The sequence below is a fragment of the Oncorhynchus gorbuscha genome, linkage group LG02, assembly GCF_021184085.1.
Source record: "Oncorhynchus gorbuscha isolate QuinsamMale2020 ecotype Even-year linkage group LG02, OgorEven_v1.0, whole genome shotgun sequence".
Lineage (NCBI taxonomy): Eukaryota > Metazoa > Chordata > Actinopteri > Salmoniformes > Salmonidae > Oncorhynchus > Oncorhynchus gorbuscha.
In genome coordinates, this window is record NC_060174.1 from 3,343,550 (window position 1) to 3,363,182 (window position 19,633).

At 46.5% G+C, this 19,633-nt stretch overlaps 1 protein-coding gene across 2 annotated transcripts in view; it reads right to left on the bottom strand.

Annotated features, from left to right (window-relative positions):
- The window catches only part of LOC123996316 (LIM domain containing preferred translocation partner in lipoma), a 436,125-nt gene that overhangs the window by 91,109 nt on the left and 325,383 nt on the right, over nucleotides 1-19,633 (bottom strand). For both annotated transcript variants that reach the window (XM_046299668.1, XM_046299676.1), the window contains one exon: nucleotides 7,897-8,066. In XM_046299668.1, the coding sequence (XP_046155624.1) occupies nucleotides 7,897-8,066 (170 nt within the window). The remainder of the gene's footprint in view (nucleotides 1-7,896; nucleotides 8,067-19,633) is intronic.

Below are 19,633 nucleotides of genomic sequence, written 5' to 3' on the forward strand. Positions count from 1 at the left end.
TGTATGAAGTATGGTGTATGAGTTATGGTGTATGAAGTATGGTGTATGAAGTATGGTGTATGAGGTATGGTGTATGAAGTATGAGGTATGGTGTATGAGGTATGGTGTATGAGGTATGGTGCATGAGGTATGATGTATGGTGTATGAGGTATGATGTATGGTGTATGAGGTATGATATATGGTGTATGAGGTATGATGTATGAGGTATGGTGTATGAGGTATGATATATGGTGTATGAGGTATGATGTATGAGGTATGGTGTATGAGGAATGGTGTATGAAGATTGAGGTATGAGGTATGGTGTATGAAGTATGGCGTATGATGTATGAAGTATGGTGTATGAAGTACGGTGTATGAGGTATAGTTTATGAGGTATGGTGTATGCGGTATGGTGTATGAAGTATGGTGTATGAGGTATGGTGTATGAGGAATGATGTGTGGTGTATGAAGTATGGTGTATGAGGTATGGTGTATGAAGTATGGTGTATGAGGTATGATGTATGGTGTATGAAGTATGGTGTATGATGTAAATCAAATCAAATCAAATCAAATTTTATTTGTCACATACACATGGTTAGCAGATGTTAATGCGAGTGTAGCGAAATGCTTGTGCTTCTAGTTCCGACAATGCAGTGATAACCAACAAGTAATCTAACTAACAATTCCAAAACTACTGTCTTATACACAGTGTAAGGGGATAAGGAACATGTACATAAGGATATATGAATGAGTGATGGTACAGAGCAGCATACAGTAGATGGTATCGAGTACAGTATATACATATGAGATGAGTGTGTAGACAAAGTAAACAAAGTGGCATAGTTAAAGTGGCTAGTGATACATGTGTTACATAAGGATGCAGTCGATGATGTAGAGTACAGTATATACATATGCATATGAGATGAATAATGTAGGGTAAGTAACATTATATAAGGTAGCATTGTTTAAAGTGGCTAGTGATATATTTACATCATTTCCCATCAATTCCCATTATTAAAATGGCTGGAGTTGGGTCAGTGTCAATGACAGTGTGTTGGCAGCAGCCACTCAGTGTTAGTGGTGGCTGTTTAACAGTCTGATGGCCTTGAGATAGAAGCTGTTTTTCAGTCTCTCGGTCCCAGCTTTGATGCACCTGTACTGACCTCGCCTTCTGGATGATAGCGGGGTGAACAGGCAGTGGTTCGGGTGGTTGATGTCCTTGATGATCTTTATGGCCTTCCTGTAACAACGGGTGGTGTAGGTGTCCTGGAGGGCAGGTAGTTTGCCCCCGGTGATGCGTTGTGCAGTCCTCACTACCCTCTGGAGAGCCTTACGGTTGAGGGCGGAGCAGTTGCCGTACCAGGCGGTGATACAGCCCGCCAGGATGCTCTCGATTGTGCATCTGTAGAAGTTTGTGAGTGCTTTTGGTGACAAGCCGAATTTCTTCAGCCTCCTGAGGTTGAATAGGCGCTGCTGCGCCTTCTTCACGACGCTGTCAGTGTGAGTGGACCAATTCAGTTTGTCTGTGATGTGTATGCCGAGGAACTTAAAACTAGCTACCCTCTCCACTACTGTTCCATCGATGTGGATAGGGGGTGTTCCCTCTGCTGTTTCCTGAAGTCCACAATCATCTCCTTAGTTTTGTTGACGTTGAGTGTGAGGTTATTTTCCTGACACCACACTCCGAGGGCCCTCACCTCCTCCCTGTAGGCCGTCTCGTCGTTGTTGGTAATCAAGCCTACCACTGTTGTGTCGTCCGCAAACTTGATGATTGAGTTGGAGGCGTGCGTGGCCACGCAGTCGTGGGTGAACAGGGAGTACAGGAGAGGGCTCAGAACGCACCCTTGTGGGGCCCCGTGTTGAGGATCAGCGGGGAGGAGATGTTGTTGCCTACCCTCACCACCTGGGGGCGGCCCGTCAGGAAGTCCAGTACCCAGTTGCACAGGGCGGGGTCGAGACCCAGGGTCTCGAGCTTGATGACGAGCTTGGAGGGTACTATGGTGTTGAATGCCGAGCTGTAGTCGATGAACAGCATTCTCACATAGGTATTCCTCTTGTCCAGGTGGGTTAGGGCAGTGTGCAGTGTGGTTGAGATTGCATCGTCTGTGGACCTATTTGGGCGGTAAGCAAATTGGAGTGGGTCTAGGGTGTCAGGTAGGGTGGAGGTGATATGGTCCTTGACTAGTCTCTCAAAGCACTTCATGATGACGGAAGTGAGTGCTACGGGGCGGTAGTCGTTTAGCTCAGTTACCTTAGCTTTCTTGGGAACAGGAACAATGGTGGCCCTCTTGAAGCATGTGGGAACAGCAGACTGGTATAGGGATTGATTGAATATGTCCGTAAACACACCGGCCAGCTGGTCTGCGCATGCTCTGAGGGCGCGGCTGGGGATGCCGTCTGGGCCTGCAGCCTTGCGAGGGTTAACACGTTTAAATGTCTTACTCACCTCGGCTGCAGTGAAGGAGAGACCGCATGTTTCCGTTGCAGGCCGTGTCAGTGGCACTGTATTGTCCTCAAAGCGGGCAAAAAAGTTATTTAGTCTGCCTGGGAGCAAGACATCCTGGTCCGTGACTGGGCTGGATTTCATCTTGTAGTCCGTGATTGACTGTAGACCCTGCCACATGCCTCTTGTGTCTGAGCCATTGAATTGAGATTCCACTTTGTCTCTGTACTGACGCTTAGCTTGTTTAATAGCCTTACGGAGGGAATAGCTGCACTGTTTGTATTCAGTCATGTTGCCAGACACCTTGCCCTGATTAAAAGCAGTGGTTCGCGCTTTCAGTTTCACGCGAATGCTGCCATCAATCCACGGTTTCTGGTTAGGGAATGTTTTTATCGTTGTTATGGGAACAACATCTTCGACGCACGTTCTAATGAACTCGCACACCGAATCAGCGTATTCGTCAATATTCCCATCTGACGCAATACGAAACATGTCCCAGTCCACGTGATGGAAGCAGTCTTGGAGTGTAGAGTCAGCTTGGTCTGACCAGCGTTGGACAGACCTCAGCGTGGGAGCCTCTTGTTTTAATTTCTGTCTGTAGGCAGGGATCAGCAAAATGGAGTCGTGGTCAGCTTTTCCGAAAGGGGGGCGGGGCAGGACCTTATATGCGTCGCGGAAGTTAGAGTAACAATGATCCAAGGTTTTACCACCCCTGGTTGCGCAATCGATATGCTGATAAAATTTAGGGAGTCTTGTTTTCAGATTGGCTTTGTTAAAATCCCCAGCTACAATGAATGCAGCCTCCGGATAAATGTTTTCCAGTTTGCAAAGAGTTAAATAAAGTTCGTTCAGAGCCATCGATGTGTCTGCTTGGGGGGGATATATACGGCTGTGATTATAATCGAAGAGAATTCTCTTGGAAGATAATGCGGTCTACATTTGATTGTGAGGAATTCTAAATCAGGTGAACAGAAGGATTTGAGTTCCTGTATGTTTCCTTCATCACACCATGTCCCGTTAGTCATGAGGCATACGCCCCCGCCACTTCTTACCAGAGAGATGTTTGTTTCTGTCGGCGCGATGCGTGGAGAAACCCGTTGGCTGCACCGCCCTGGATAGCGTTTTCCCAGTAAGCCATGTCTCCGTAAAGCAAAGAACGTTGCAGTCTCTGATGTCCCTCTGGAATGCCACCCTTGCTCGGATTTCATCAACCTTGTTGTCGAGAGACTGGACATTGGCAAGAAGAATACTGGGAAGTGGTGCGCGATGTGCCCTTTTTCGGAGTCTGACCAGAACACCGCCGCGTTTCCCTCTTTTTCGGAGTCGTTTCCTTGGGTCGCTGCATGCGATCCATTCCGTTGTCCTGTTTGTAAGGCAGAACACAGGATCCGCGTCGCGGAAAACATATTCTTGGTCGTACTGATGGTGAGTTGACGCTGATCTTATATTCAGTAGTTCTTCTCGACTGTATGTAATGAAACCTAAGATGACCTGGGGTACTAATGTAAGAAATAACACGTAAAAAAACAAAAAACTGCAAGTTTCCTAGGAACGCGAAGCGAGGCGGCCATCTCAGTCGGCGCCGGAAGTATGGTATGGTGTATGAGGTATGGTGTATGAAGTATGGTGTATGAGGTACGGTGTATGAGGTATGGTGTATGAGGTATGGTGTATGAAGTATGGTGTATGAATATGATGTATGAGGTATGGTGTATGAGGTATGGTGTATGAGGTATGGTGTATGAGGTATGGTGTATGAGGTATGATGTATGAGGTATGGTGTATGAGGTATGGTGTAGAGGTATGGTGTATGAGGTATGGTGTATGATGTATGGTGTAGAATACGTGGACAACTACAAATACTTAGGTGTCTGGTTAGACTGTAAACTCTCCTTCCAGACCCATATCAAACATCTCCAATCCAAAGTTAAATCTAGAATTGGCTTCCTATTTCGCAACAAAGCATCCTTCACTCATGCTGCCAAACATACCCTTGTAAAACTGACCATCCTACCAATCCTCGACTTTGGCGATGTCATTTACAAAATAGCCTCCAATACCCTACTCAACAAATTGGATGCAGTCTATCACAGTGCAATCCGTTTTGTCACCAAAGCCCCATATACTACCCACCATTGCGACCTGTACGCTCTCGTTGGCTGGCCCTCGCTTCATACTCGTCGCCAAACCCACTGGCTCCATGTCATCTACAAGACCCTGCTAGGTAAAGTCCCCCCTTATCTCAGCTCGCTGGTCACCATAGCATCTCCCACCTGTAGCACACGCTCCAGCATGTATATCTCTCTGGTCACCCCCAAAACCAATTCTTTCTTTGGCCGCCTCTCCTTCCAGTTCTCTGCTGCCAGTGACTGGAACGAACTGCAAAAATCTCTGAAACTGGAAACATTTATCTCCCTCACTAGCTTTAAGCACCAACTGTCAGAGCATCTTACAGATTACTGCACCTGTACATAGCCCACCTATAATTTAGCCCAAACAACTACCTCTTTCCCAACTGTATTTAATTTATTTATTTATTTTGCTCCTTTGCACCCCATTATTTTTATGTCTACTTTGCACATTCTTCCATTGCAAAACTACCATTCCAGTGTTTTACTTGCTATATTGTATTTACTTTGCCACCATGGCCTTTTTTGCCTTTACCTCCCTTCTCACCTCATTTGCTCACATTGTATATAGACTTGTTTATACTGTATTATTGACTGTATGTTTGTTTTACTCCATGTGTAACTCTGTGTCGTTGTATCTGTCGAACTGCTTTGCTTTATCTTGGCCAGGTCGCAATTGTAAATGAGAACTTGTTCTCAACTTGCCTACCTGGTTAAATAAAGGTGAAATAAAAAATAAAAAATAAATGGTGTATGAGGTATGGTGTATGAGGTATGGTGTAGAGGTATGGTGTATGAGGTATGGTATAGAGGTATGGTGTATGAGGTATGGTGTATGAGGTATGGTGTATGAGGTATGATGTATGAGGTATGGTGTATGAGGTATGATATATGGTGTAGAGGTATGGTATGTAGAGGTATGGTGTATGAGGTATGGTGTATGAGGTATGGTGTATGAGGTATGGTGTATGAGGTATGGTGTATGAGGTATGGTGTATGAGGTATGATATATGGTGTAGAGGTATGGTGTAGAGGTATGGTGTATGAGGTATGGTGTATGTGTCATGTTTTGTCTTATATTGTCTTGTCATTTTGCTTTCCCTTCTGTTCGTTTTCCCCCTGCTGGTCTTATTAGGTTTGCTTTCCCTTTCCCCCCTGCTGGTTTATTAGGTTCGTCTCTCCCTCCCCCTCTCTCTCTTCTCTCTATCGTTCCGTTCCTGCTCCCAGCTGTTCCTATTCCCCTAATCAATCATCTAATCTTTTCACACCTGTTCCGTATCTTGCCCTCTGATTAGAGTCCCTATTTCTCCCCCTGTCTTCCGTTTCTGTCCTGTCGGATCCTTGTATATTGTTCACCGTGCTGTGTCTTTGTCTCGCCCTGTCGTGTCTTGTTTCCCTCAGATGCTGCGTGTGAGCAGGTGTCTGAGTCTGCTACGGTCGTTGCCTTCCCGAGGCAACCTACAGTTTATGGTCGAGTCTCCAGTCTGTCCTCGTCACTACGAGTGGAATTAGTTTTTTATGTTTTGTTTTCTGCTCCGATTTGTCTAGGAGTATTGCCTATTTCCTTTACTGGAATAAAGACTCTGTTTTCGCCAAGTCGCTTTTGGGTCCTCATTCACCTGCATAACAGTATGAGGTATGGTATAGAGGTATGGTGTATGAAGTATGATGTATGAGGTATGGTGTATGAGGTATGGTGTATGAGATATGATGTATGCGGTATGGTGTATGAGATATGATGTATGGTGTATGAGGTATGGTGTATGAGATATGATGTATGCGGTATGGTGTATGAGGTATGGTGTATGAAGTATGATGTATGAGGTATGGTGTAGAGGTATGGTGTATGAAGTATGATGTATGAGGTATGGTGTATGAGGTATGGTGTATGAGATATGATGTATGCGGTATGGTGTATGAGGTATGGAGGATGTGTTGTTTCTGTTTATTTGTGTTTGTTTTTTGCGTTGTTGTTTACACTTATATATTGTTGATATTTACAAGGTGGAATCCCATCTGGCAAGGGTTACAGTCCATTACGAATTACAAAGGAAGACCCAGCTGTGATCTACCTAACGTTACCTCTCTACTCAATTCATTTTATGCACACTTTGACAAAAACAACACCAAGCTGTGCACGAGGGCCCCCGCTGCCACAGAGGACTGGGTGAACCTGCTCTCCGAGGCCGACATGAGTGAGGCTTTTAGTTTGGTCAACAGTTGCAGGGCCAGGAAGGTATTCCAAGGGCGCATTCTCAGAGCATGGACAGAACTCTCTCTGTTCTAACTCAGGAGGAGACACGACAACTCTCTCTGTTTTAACTCAGGAGGAGACACGACAACTCTCTCTGTTCTAAGTCAGGAGGAGACACGACAACTCTCTCTGTTCTAACTCAGGAGGAGAAACGACAACTCTCTCTGTTCTACCTCAGGAGGAGACACGACAACTCTCTCTGTTCTAACTCAGGAGGAGACACGACAACTCTCTCTGTTCTAACTGAGGAGGACACGACAACTCTCTCTGTTCTAACTCAGGAGGAGACACGACAACTCTCTCTGTTCTAACTCAGGAGGAGACACGACAACTCTCTCTGTTCTAACTCAGGAGGAGACACGACAACTCTCTCTGTTCTAACTGAGGAGGACACGACAACTCTCTCTGTTCTAACTCAGGAGGAGACACGACAACTCTCTCTGTTCTAACTCAGGTGGACACGACAACTCTCTCTGTTCTAACTCAGGAGGAGACACGACAACTCTCTCTGTTCTAACTCAGGAGGAGACACGACAACTCTCTCTGTTCTAACTCAGGAGGAGACACGACAACTCTCTCTGTTCTAACTCAGGAGACACGACAACTCTCTCTGTTCTAACTCAGGAGGAGACACGACAACTATCTCTGTTCTAACTCAGGAGGAGACACGACAACTCTCTCTGTTCTACCTCAGGAGGAGACACGGCAACTCTCTCTGTTCTAACTCAGGAGGTGGTGATGTTCAGGAGGAGTCATGATAACTACTCTCTCTGTATGGTTCTTCTGGATGGCAGAAAGACAGAGAGCAGGCAGGATGTGTGAAGTGAAAGAGCACCAGTTTCACACATCCTGTCACTTACAGGTGCTGGGTACAACAAGTAAAGTCATGAAATAAATTGGTGGATGGGTCGAGACTCACAATGTAGCAGGGCTCAGTAGAACTTTTACACACTGTGTGTTTGTGTGTGTGAGTGTGTGTAACTCACGATGTAGCAGGGCTCGCAGTAGGCCTTCTTCTCCAGGGCGTAGAAGGGTTTTTGTGTGTGTGTGTGTGTGTGTGTGTGTGTGTTTACAGATGGGCTGAGACTCACGATGTAGCAGGGCTCGCAGTAGGCCTTCTTCTCCACGGCGTAGAAGGGTTTCCCGCGCAGCCTGCCACTGCAGGTCATGCAGATGAAGCAGTCCACGTGGAAGACCTGGTCTATGGCGGTACAGCCGGTACCCTCACCCACCACATTATCCCCACAGCTGGCACACCGCCCTGGGGTGGAGGAGGAGAGGAGATGGGGGGGGTTAGACTGGTTCATCCACAGGTCTGACTGTCTGGTCTTACTGCTACACGTGTTACAGTGCATGTGTTTGAGCTAAAAGAGACCTGGTTTAGAGCTGAAAGAGACCTGGTTTAGAGCTGAAAGAGACCTGGTTTAGAGCTGAAAGAGACCTGGTTTAGAGCTGAAAGAGACCTGGTTTAGAGCTGAAAGAGACCTGGTTTTGAGCAGAAAGAGACCTGGTTTTGAGCAGAAAGAGACCTGGTTTAGAGCAGAAAGAGACCTGGTTTTGAGCAGAAAGAGTCCTGGTTTACAGCAGAAAGAGACCTGGTTTTGAGCAGAAAGAGACCTGGTTTTGAGCAGAAAGAGACCTGGTTTTGAGCAGAAAGAGACCTGGTTTAGAGCAGAAAGAGACCTGGTTTTGAGCTGAAAGAGACCTGGTTTTGAGCAGAAAGAGACACTACAGTGAATGATAGTGAAGGTATGGAAGTGCCCTGCACAGAGAAAGTGTTTCCTTATTGTGACGAGAGAGAGAGAGAGAGAGAGCGAGAGAGAGAGAGAGAGAGAGAGAGAGAGAGAGAGACAATCATAAACCGTTTTATGTTCTAACTTTCCTTACGAACCAGTTACTTTGTGATCACTAGCTAACGTCCTTAATCAAAGGTCCTTCAGAGGCCTCATATAAAGATGACAGACTTCAGAACACTTCAACAGAGACTGGAGCAGATAGATTGGGCTGCAGAAACTCAACACCAGTCCCCCTCGCTACTCTTAAAGTAATGGGCTTTATCGACGATAAAGAGAGAATCATGAAAGACAACTCTTGTCTTCTTTTCGTCCTACGATCCTGGTACAAACCCCTTGATTAGAACAGATCGGATCTAACAGATCGACTGCAACTATTGATCTGTAATCAAGTGTGTGATGAAGTAAGGCCAAAGTCAAAAAGGAACCAGACACCAAGAACACTTCAAATCCAGGGCCTGATAGCATCTCCAGGGAAAGTCTAGAAGTCGTTTCTTTACATCAACGGTTGAAAGGGCCGACATCTGAAGACAGAGTCTTGGCTGGCTGGCTGGATCTTTTCTAGCTATTTCAGATGGTATTGTTATCACTTAATATTATTGCATAGGGAGAGTACTTAATAAACTGAGGGGGGGGAGCATCATTTTCTAGCTATTTCAGATGGTATTGTTATCACTTAATATTATTGACCATCCTGTCATAGCTTCAATGGACATACCGTAGATCTGTACTTAATAAACTGAGAGAGAGGGGGGGGGGGAGCATCATTTTCTAGCTATTTCAGATGGTATTGTTATCACTTAATATTATTGACCATCCTGTCATAGCTTCAATGGACAATAAACTGACAACGATGTATAATTGAGTCTGAAATAAATGTAACTTAATAAACTGAGAAATGAAAAAACAACATGTATGTATAATTGAGTCAAATGAAATGAAATGTAACACTCCCCCCTTTATACATGTATAAATGAAATGAAATGTAACACTCCCCCCTTTATACATGTATAAATGAAATGAAATGTAACACTCCCATGTATAAATGAAATGAAATGTAACCTTTATACATGTATAAATGAAATGAAATGTAACACTCCCCCCTTTATACATGTATAAATGAAATGAAATGTAACACTCCCCCCTTTATACATGTATAAATGAAATGAAATGTAACACTCCCCCCTTTATACATGTATAAATGAAATGAAATGTAACACTCCCCCCTTTAAACCCCTCATGTTCATGGATAAGGATTAATTGAGGACATTTTATATTTCAAAACCTCTCCATCACATAAGTGTGACAGAGTGACAGCATCGATTAGAAAATGTCAAACAGTCCTTTAATGTTTTAATGATAAAGAGACCAAAACTTCAGAGTCTTGTCTTGTCTTTTGTGTTTTGAGGGCAAAGTAGTGAGCCGATATTAATGCTTCAGAAAGAGCTAGATTGCAGTTTTTGTAGGACAGGGCATTTGGATAAATTTAATTGACTTGAAGATATCTTTAATTGAGTTTAAGATGTGAATGTGAAGTTTATCTTCGACTCAATTAATGACACTAGCAATTTAATTAGCGATATCTTACAATAATGCAGGTTTTAGAAAATATATCTTACAATGTTTTATTTTTTTACACACATCTAAAGACAGATATAATCTTTGCGGAAAAGACAGAAGACTGTGATATTGTGTTGAATAAATGAACTTTAGTTTGTGTAGTATTTGCTTTGTCTAAGTCTGATTTGGTGTTGACTGACTGTCTGACTGACTGACTGTCTGACTGACTGACTGTCTGACTGACTGTGTGACTGTCTGTCTGACTGACTGTCTGACTGTCTGTCTGTCTGACTGTCTGACTGTCTGTCTGACTGACTGTCTAATTGACTGTCTGACTGATTGTTTGACTGTCTGATTGACTGTCTGTCTGTAGTCTCTGTGATGTAGTCTCTGGCATGTAGTCTCTGGACTGACTGTCTGACTGACTGTAGTCTGGGATGTAGTCTAGGATGTAGTTGCTGGCATGTAGTCTAGGATATAGTCTAGGATGTAGTCTAGGGTGTAGTCTAGGATGTAGACTGGGATGAAGTCTCTGGCATGTAGTCTAGGATGTAGTCTCTGGCATGTAGTCTAGGATGAAGTCTCTGGCATGTAGTCTAGGATGTAGTCTCTGGCATGTAGTCTAGGATGTAGTCTGGGATGTAGTCTAGGATGTAGTCTAGGATGTAGTCTGGGATGTAGTCTAGGATGTAGTCTGGGATGTAGTCTAGGATGTAGTCTAGGATGTAGTCTGGGATGTAGTCTGGGATGTAGTCTGGGATGTAGTCTGGGATGTAGTCTAGGATGTAGACTCTAGCATCTAGTCTAGGATGTAGTCTCTAGCATCTAGTCTAAGATGTAGTCTCTAGCATGTAGTCTAGGATGTAGTCTCTAACATCTAGTCTAGGATGTAGTCTCTAGCATGTAGTCTAGGATGTAGTCTAGGATGTAGTCTCTGGCATCTAGTCTAGGATGTAGTCTAGGATTTAGTCTGGGATGTACTCTAGGATGTAGTCTAGGGTGTAGTCTAGGATGTAGTCTGGGATGTAGTCTGGGATGTAGTCTAGGATTTAGTCTGGGATGTAGTCTGGGATGTAGTCTAGGATGTAGTCTAGGATTTAGTCTGGGATTTAGTCTGGGATGTAGTCTAGGATGTAGTCTAGGATGTAGTCTCTGGCATCTAGTCTAGGATGTAGTCTAGGATGTAGTCTAGGATTTAGTCTGGGATCTAGTCTAGGATGTAGTCTAGGATGTAGTCGAGGATGTAGTCTAGGATGTAGTCTAGGATGTAGTCTGGGATGTAGTCTGGGTATGCGACCCACGAGCCACTGTGGCCCCTTATGATGAGTTTGGTTCTTTGTGGCATCACCCCCATTAAAGATGTCCATCCCTGCTCAAGGATATCAGAGGACGTTCACTCCTCAGAAGATCACTACTCTCTAAACTATTGTTATAAATCCTAAAACGCCCTTTAAACAAACAGACCCAGCTATCTGGTTTCATCTGGTTCCACCAGCCTTCTATCTGCATCTCACTTACTGACACACACCACACAAACACACACACACACCTCATTTACAGAGGCTGTGTTACCTACTGTAAGCTATGAGAACGGTACGGGGGAGAGATTAAACAAACTAGCGATGGCGCGTCTCGGGGGGGATGTGTGGGTGTCAATGGAATCACAGACTGGTAATCACTTCAGAGAGCCAGAGGGATGGAGAGAGACAGAGAGAAAGAGACCGAGTGAGAGAGGGGGAGATGGAGAGAAAGACAGAGAGGGCAGAGAGAGAGACAGAGAGAGAGACAGAGAGAAAGAGACCGAGTGAGAGAGACAGAGAGAGAGACAGAGAAAAAGAGAGAGAAAGAGAGGGAGAGAAAGACAGAGAGAGACAGAGAGACAGAGAGAAAGAGACCGAGTGAGAGAGACAGAGAGAGAGACAGAGAAAGAGACTGAGAGAGACAGAGAGAGAGACAGAGAAAAAGAGAGAGAAAGAGAGGAGAGAAAGACAGAGAGAGACAGAGAGACAGAGAGAAAGAGACTGAGTGAGAGAGGGGGAGATGGAGAGAAAGACAGAGAGGGCAGAGAGAGAGAGAAAGACAGAGTTAGAGACAGAGAGAGAGACAGAGAGAAAGAGACCGAGTGAGAGAGACAGAGAGAGAAAGAGAGAGAAAGAGACCGAGAGAGAGAGAGAGACAGAGAGAGAAAGAGACCGAGAGAGAGAGGGGGAGAGACAGACAGAGGGCAGAGAGAGAGAGACAGAGAGAGAGCCAGAGAGAGACAGAGAGAGACAGACAGAGGGAGAGAGAGAGAGAGACAGAGAGAGACAGAGAGAGACAGACAGAGGGAGAGAGACAGAGAGAGACAGACAGAGGGAGAGAGAGAGAGAGAGAGAGAGAGAGAGAGAGAGAGAGAGAGAGAGAGAGAGAGAGAGAGAGAGAGACAGAGAGAGACAGACAGAGGGAGAGAGAGAGAGAGAGACATAGCCCACAGGGCTCCCACTTTATACAGCCAACGTGTCCCACAGGGCTCCCACTTTATACAGCCAACGTGTCCCACAGGGCTCCCACTTTAAACAGCCAGAAGGAAACCTTGCGGAAATCCTTTTCCTTTTGGTGGCTCGTGATCGCTAGGGCCCTGAGGAGCTATTTCCGTGTGTGTGTGTCAGTTATTTGTGTGTGTGTGTAAGTGCATGCTGTGCACAGTCATACACACATATAAACACATACACTGAGTGGACAAAACATTAGGAACACCTTGAGTTGTACCCCCCCTTTTGCCCTCAGAACAGCCTCAATTCATCGGTCCATGGACATATAAGATGTTGAGGTCCATGTTGACTCCAATGCTTCCCACAGTTGTGTCAAGATGGCTAGATGTCCTTTGGGTGGTGGACCATTCTTGATACACAGAGTAAACTGTTGAGCACGAAAAACTCAGGCTCGTTGCAGTTCTTGGCACAATCCGGTGCGCCTGTCACCTACTACCATACCCTGTTCAAAAGGCACTTAAATATTTTGTCTTGCCCATTCACCCTCTGAATGACACACAGACACAATCCATGTCTCAACCTTCTCAAGGCTTATAAATCCTTCTTTAACCGTCTCCTCCCCTTCATCTACATGTCTCCTCCCCTTCATCTACATGTCTCCTCCCCTTCATCTACATGTCTCCTCCCCTTCATCTACATGTCTCCTCCCCTCCATCTACATGTCTCCTCCCCTCCATCTACATGTCTCCTCCCCTTCATATACATGTCTCCTCCCCTTCATCTACATGTCTCCTCCCCTTCATCTTTCACCTGGAGTCATCTAAGCTGTGTTCGAACACCTATACTGACATGCTGTATACTACATACCGTAATTGCTGGACTATAAGCCGCTACTTTATTCCCATGCTTTGAACCTCGCGGTTTATACAATGACGCGGCTAATTTATGGATTTTTCCCGCTTTCACAAGATTCATGCCGCCAAAAGACTGAGCACCGTCTCATAATGTGACGTAAATCGAGCGCGCTCAAACTTCCCATCATTCTGATTTATGGTTGTAAGTTTGTCACCCTCATCATGGCAAAGACACAGAGAAATGCATATGATGCAGCTTTCAAGTTGAAGGCGATCGGTCTGGCTGTCGGAAAAGGAAAGAGAGCTGCTGCACGGGAGCTTGGCCTTAATGAGTCAATGATAAGACGTTGGAAAGCAGCGTGAGGAACTGACTCAGTGCAGAAAGACAACAAAAGCTTTCAGAGGGAAGAAAAGCAGATGGCCCAAAGTATTTGCAGCCACTCGACATCAGTGTAAATCGTGCATTTAAGGTGGCGCTCCGTGTTCAGTGGGAGGCTTGGATGACAAGTGGGGAGAAATCCTTCACTAAAACGGGCCACAGGCGAAGAGCAACTTATGGTCAAGTCTGCCAGTGGGTCCTGACAGCGTGGAGCATTGTCAAAAAATCCACTATCATCAACGGGTTTGGAAAGGCTGGACTGCTGCGTGTTGAAGGGGCGGCTGGACTGCTGCGTGTTGAAGGGGCGGCTGGACTGCTGCGTGTTGAAGGGGCGGCTGGACTGCTGCGTGTTGAAGGGGCGGCTGGACTGCTGCGTGTTGAAGGGGCGGCTGGACTGCTGCGTGTTGAAGGGGCGGCTGGACTGCTGCGTGTTGAAGGGGCGGCTGGACTGCTGCGTGTTGAAGGGGCGGCTGGACTGCTGCGTGTTGAAGGGGAGGCTGGACTGCTGCGTGTTGAAGGGGCGGCTGGACTGCTGCGTGCTGAAGGGGCGGCTGGACTGCTGCGTGTTGAAGGGGCGGCTGGACTGCTGCGTGTTGAAGGGGCGGCTGGACTGCTGCGTGTTGAAGGGGCGGCTGGACTGCTGCGTGTTGAAGGGGTGGCTGGACTGCTGCGTGTTGAAGGGGCGGCTGGACTGCTGCGTGTTGAAGGGGCGGCTGGACTGCTGCGTGTTGAAGAGGCGGCTGGACTGCTGCGTGTTGAAGGGGCGGCTGGACTGCTGCGTGTTGAAGGGGCGGCTGGACTGCTGCGTGTTGAAGGGGCGGCTGGACTGCTGCGTGTTGAAGGCTGCGTGTTGAAGGGCGGCTGGACTGCTGCGTGTTGAAGGGGCGGCTGGACTGCTGCGTGTTGAAGGGGCGGCTGGACTGCTGCGTGTTGAAGGGGAGGCTGGACTGCTGCGTGTTGAAGGGGCGGCTGGACTGCTGCGTGTTGAAGGGGCGGCTGGACTGCTGCGTGTTAAAGGGGCAGCATGAGCTCAGCGGGGTATTTGCCTCCGGATGAAAGTGACGAGAGCGACAATGAAAACCATCCAACATCGGATGAAGCCATTCTGAGGCTATTCAACTCCGACACCGAAGGAGATGACTTCAGTGGTTTCAGTGCACAGGAGGAGGAAGATAGTGACCAAGTTCATTTGTTTCAATGTACCGGTAGGCACCTGGCTTATAGACATGTTTCAATGTACCGGTAGGCACCTGGCTTATAGACATGTTTCAATGTACCGGTAGGCACCTGGCTTACAGACATGTTTCAATGTACCGGTAGGCACCTGCGGCTTATAGACATGTTTCAATGTACCGGTAGGCACCTGGCTTATAGACATGTTTCAATGTACCGGTAGGCACCTGGCTTATAGACATGTTTCAATGTACCGGTAGGCACCTGGCTTGAAGTGGGAAGTTTACATACACTTAGGTTGGAGTCATTAAAACTAGTTTACATACACTTAGGTTGGAGTCATTAAAAATAGTTTACATACACTTAGGTTGGAGTCATTAAAACTAGTTTACATTATTAAAACTAGTTTACATACACTTAGGTTGGAGTCATTAAAACTCTTTTTTTTTCAACCACTCCACAAATTTCTTGTTAACAAACTATAGTTTTGGCAAGTCGGTTAGGACATCTACTTTGTGTATGACACAAGTACTTTTTGTGTTTACAGACAGATTAGTTCACTTATAATTCTCTGTATCACAATTCCAGTGGGTCAGAAGTTTCCATACACTAAGTTGACTGTGCCTTTAAACAGCTTGGAAAATTCCAGAAAATGATGTCATGGCGTTAGAAGCTTCTGATAGGCTAACTGACTTACTCTGGATCAATTGGAGGTGTACCTGTGGATGTATTTCAAGGCCTACCTTTAAACTCAGTGTCTCTTTGCTTGACATCATGGGTAAATCAAAATAAATCAGCCAAGACCTCAGAAAAACAATTGTAGACCTCCACAAGTCTGGTTCATCCTTGGGAGTAATTTCCAAACACCTGAAGGTACCACGTTCATCTGTACAAACAATAGTATGCAAATATAAACACCATGGGACCACGCAGCCGTCATACCGCTCACGAAGGAGACGTGTTCTGTCTCCTAGAGATGACGTACTTTGGTGCGAAAAGTGCAAATCAATCCCAGAACAACAGCAAAGGACCTTGTGAAGATGCTGGTGGAAACAGGTACAAAAGTATCTATATCCACAGTAAAACGAGTCCTATATCGACATAACCTGAAAGGCCGCTGAGCAAGGAATAAGCCACTGCTCCAAAACCGGCCTTAAAAAGCCAGACTACGGTTTGGAACTGCACATGGGGACAAAGATCGGACTTTTTGGAGAAATGTCCTCTGGTCTGATGAAAGAAAAATAAAACTGTTTGGCCATAATGACCATCGATATGTTTGGAGGGAAAAGGGGGAGGCTTGCAAGCCGAAGAACACCATCCCAACCGTGAAGCACGGGGGTGGCAGCATCATGTTGTGGGGGTGCTTTGCTGCAGGAGGGACTGGTGCACTTCACAAAATAGATGGCGTCATTAGGGAGGAAAATTATGTGGATATATTGAAGCAACAACTCAAGACATCAGTCAGGAAGGACAACAGATGGCTTAAGGATGCCTTAAGGACAACAAAGTTAAGGTATTGGAGTGGCCATCACAAAGCCCTGACCTCAATCCCATAGAACATGTGTGGGAAGAACTGAAAAAAGCATGTGCGAGTAAGGAGGCCTACAAACCTGACTCAGTTACACCAGCTCCGTCAGGAGGAATGGGCCAAACCTGACTCAGTTACACCAGCTCCGTCAGGAGGAATGGGCCAAACCTGACTCAGTTACACCAGCTCTGTCAGGAGGAATGGGCCAAACCTGACTCAGTTACACCAGCTCTGTCAGGAGGAATGGGCCAAACCTGACTCAGTTACACCAGCTCTGTCAGGAGGAATGGGCCAAACCTGACTCAGTTACACCAGCTCTGTCAGGAGGAATGGGCCAATATTCACCCAACTTATTGTGGGAAGCTTGAGGAAGGCTACCCGAAACGTTAAACAATTTAAAGGCAATGCTACCAAATACTAATTGAGTGTATGTAAACTTCTGAACCACTGGGAATGTGATGAAAGAAATAAAAGCTGAAAGAAATCATTATCTCTACTATTATTCTGACATTTCACATTCTTAAAATAAAGTGCTGATCCTAACTGACCTAAGACAGGGAATTTTTACTAGGATTTAAATGTCAGGAATTGTGAATAACTGAGTTTAAATGTATTTGTCTAAGGTGTATGTAAACTTCTGACTTCAACTGTATACACCTGTTCTGAAAGGCCCCAGAGTCTGCATCACCACCAAGCAAGGGCCACCACCAAGCAAGGAGAACCACCAAGCAAGGAGAACCACCAAGCAAGGAGCACCACCAAGCAAGGAGCACCACCAAGCAACTAGCACCACCAAGCAAGGAGCACCATCAAGCAAGGAGCACCACCAAGCAAGGAGCACCACCAAGCAACTAGCACCACCAAGCAAGGAGCACCACCAAGCAAGGAGCACCACCAAGCAAGGAGCACCACCAAGCAAGGAGCACCACCAAGCAAGGAGCACCACCAAGCAAGGGGCACCACCAAGCAACTAGCACCACCAAGCAAGGAGAACCACCAAGCAAGGAGCACCACCAAGCAAGGAGCACCACCAAGCAAGGAGCACCATGAAGACCAAGGAGCACCACCAAGCAAGGAGCACCACCAAGCAAGGAGCACCATGAAGACCAAGGAGCACCACCAAGCAAGGAGCACCACCAAGCAAGGGGCACCACCAAGCAACTAGCACCACCAAGCAAGGAGCACCACCAAGCAACTAGCACCACCAAGCAAGGAGCACCACCAAGCAAGGAGCACCACCAAGCAAGGAGCACCATGAAGACCAAGGAGCACCACCAAGCAACTAGCACCACCAAGCAAGGGGCACCACCAAGCAACTAGCACCACCAAGCAAGGGGCACCACCAAGCAAGCGGCACCACCAAGCAAGGAGCACCATGAAGACCAAGGAGCACCATGAAGACCAAGGAGCACCACCAAGCAAGCGGCACCATGAAGACCAAGGAGCACCATGAAGACCAAGGAGCACCACCAAGCAAGGGGCACCACCAAGCAAGCGGCACCATGAAGACCAAGGAGCACCATGAAGACCAAGGAGCACCACCAAGCAAGCGGCACCATGAAGACCAAGGAGCACCATGAGACCAAGGAGCACCACCAAGTGGCACCATGAAGACCAATGAGCTCTGGAGTTGTAGAGACGTACAGATCAGGGTTATAAAAGCATCAGACTCTTTGAACATCCCACAGAGCACCATTAAATGAACATCCCACAGAGCACCATTAAATGAACATCCCACAGAGCACCATGAAATGAACATCCCACAGAGCACCATTAAATGAACATCCCACAGAGCACCATTAAATGAACATCCCACAGAGCACCATTAAATGAACATCCCACAGAGCACCATTAAATGAACATCCCACAGAGCACCATTAAATGAACATCCCACAGAGCACCATTAAATGAACATCACACAGAGCACCATAAAATGAACATCCCACAGAGCACCATTAAATGAACATCCCACAGAGCACCATTAAATGAACATCCCACAGAGCACCATTAAATGAACATCCCACAGAGCACCATTAAATGAACATCCCACAGAGCACCATGAAATGAACATCCCACAGAGCACCATTAAATGAACATCCCACAGAGCACCATTAAATGAACATCCCACAGAGCACCATTAAATCCATTATTAAAGAATGGAAAGAATATGGCACCACAACAAACCTGCAAAAAGAGTGCCGCTCACTAAAACTCACAGACCAGGCAAGGAGGGCATTAATCAGAGAGGCAACAAAGAGACCAAAGATAACCCTGAAGGAGCTGCAAAGCTCCACAGCGGAGATTGGAGTATCTGTCCGAAGGACCACTTTAAGCTGTACACTCCACAGAGCTGGGCTTTACGGAAGACTGGCCAGAATAAAAGCCAGTGATTAAAGAACAAAATAAGCAAACACATTTGGTGTTCGCCATAAAGGCATGTGGGAGACTCTCCAAACATATGGAAGAAGGTACTCTGATCAGATGAGACTAAAATTGAGCTTTTGGGCCATCAAGCAAAAAAATAGGAAACATGCCAAGGGCGCTGAATACTTTCGCAAGCCACTGTCCCTACATCCCTCCTTCCCTCCTTCCCTCTCCTCTCCTCTCCTAACAACTAGTGTCCCTACATCCCTCTCCTCTCCTCTCCTCTCCTAACAACTAGTGTCCCTACATCCCTCCTTCCCTCCATCCCTCTCCTCTCCTCTCCTAACAACTAGTGTCCCTACATCCCTCCTTCCCTCCATCCCTCTCCTCTCCTCTCCTAACAACTAGTGTCCCTACATCCCTCCCCTCTCCTCTCCTCTCCTCTCCTCTCCTAACAACTAGTGTCCCTCCATCCTCTCCTCTCCTCTCCTCTCCTCTCTCCTCTCCTCTCCTCTCTCCTCTCCTCCTCCTCTCTCTCCTCTCCTCTCCTCCTCTCCCTCTCCTCTCCTAACAACTAGTGTCCCTCCATCCATCCCTCTCCTCTCCTCTCCTCTCCTCTCCTCTCCTCTCCTCTCCTCTCCTCCCTCTCCTCTCTCCTCTCCTCTCCTCTCCTCCCTCTCCTCTCCTAACAACTCCCTCCCCTCTC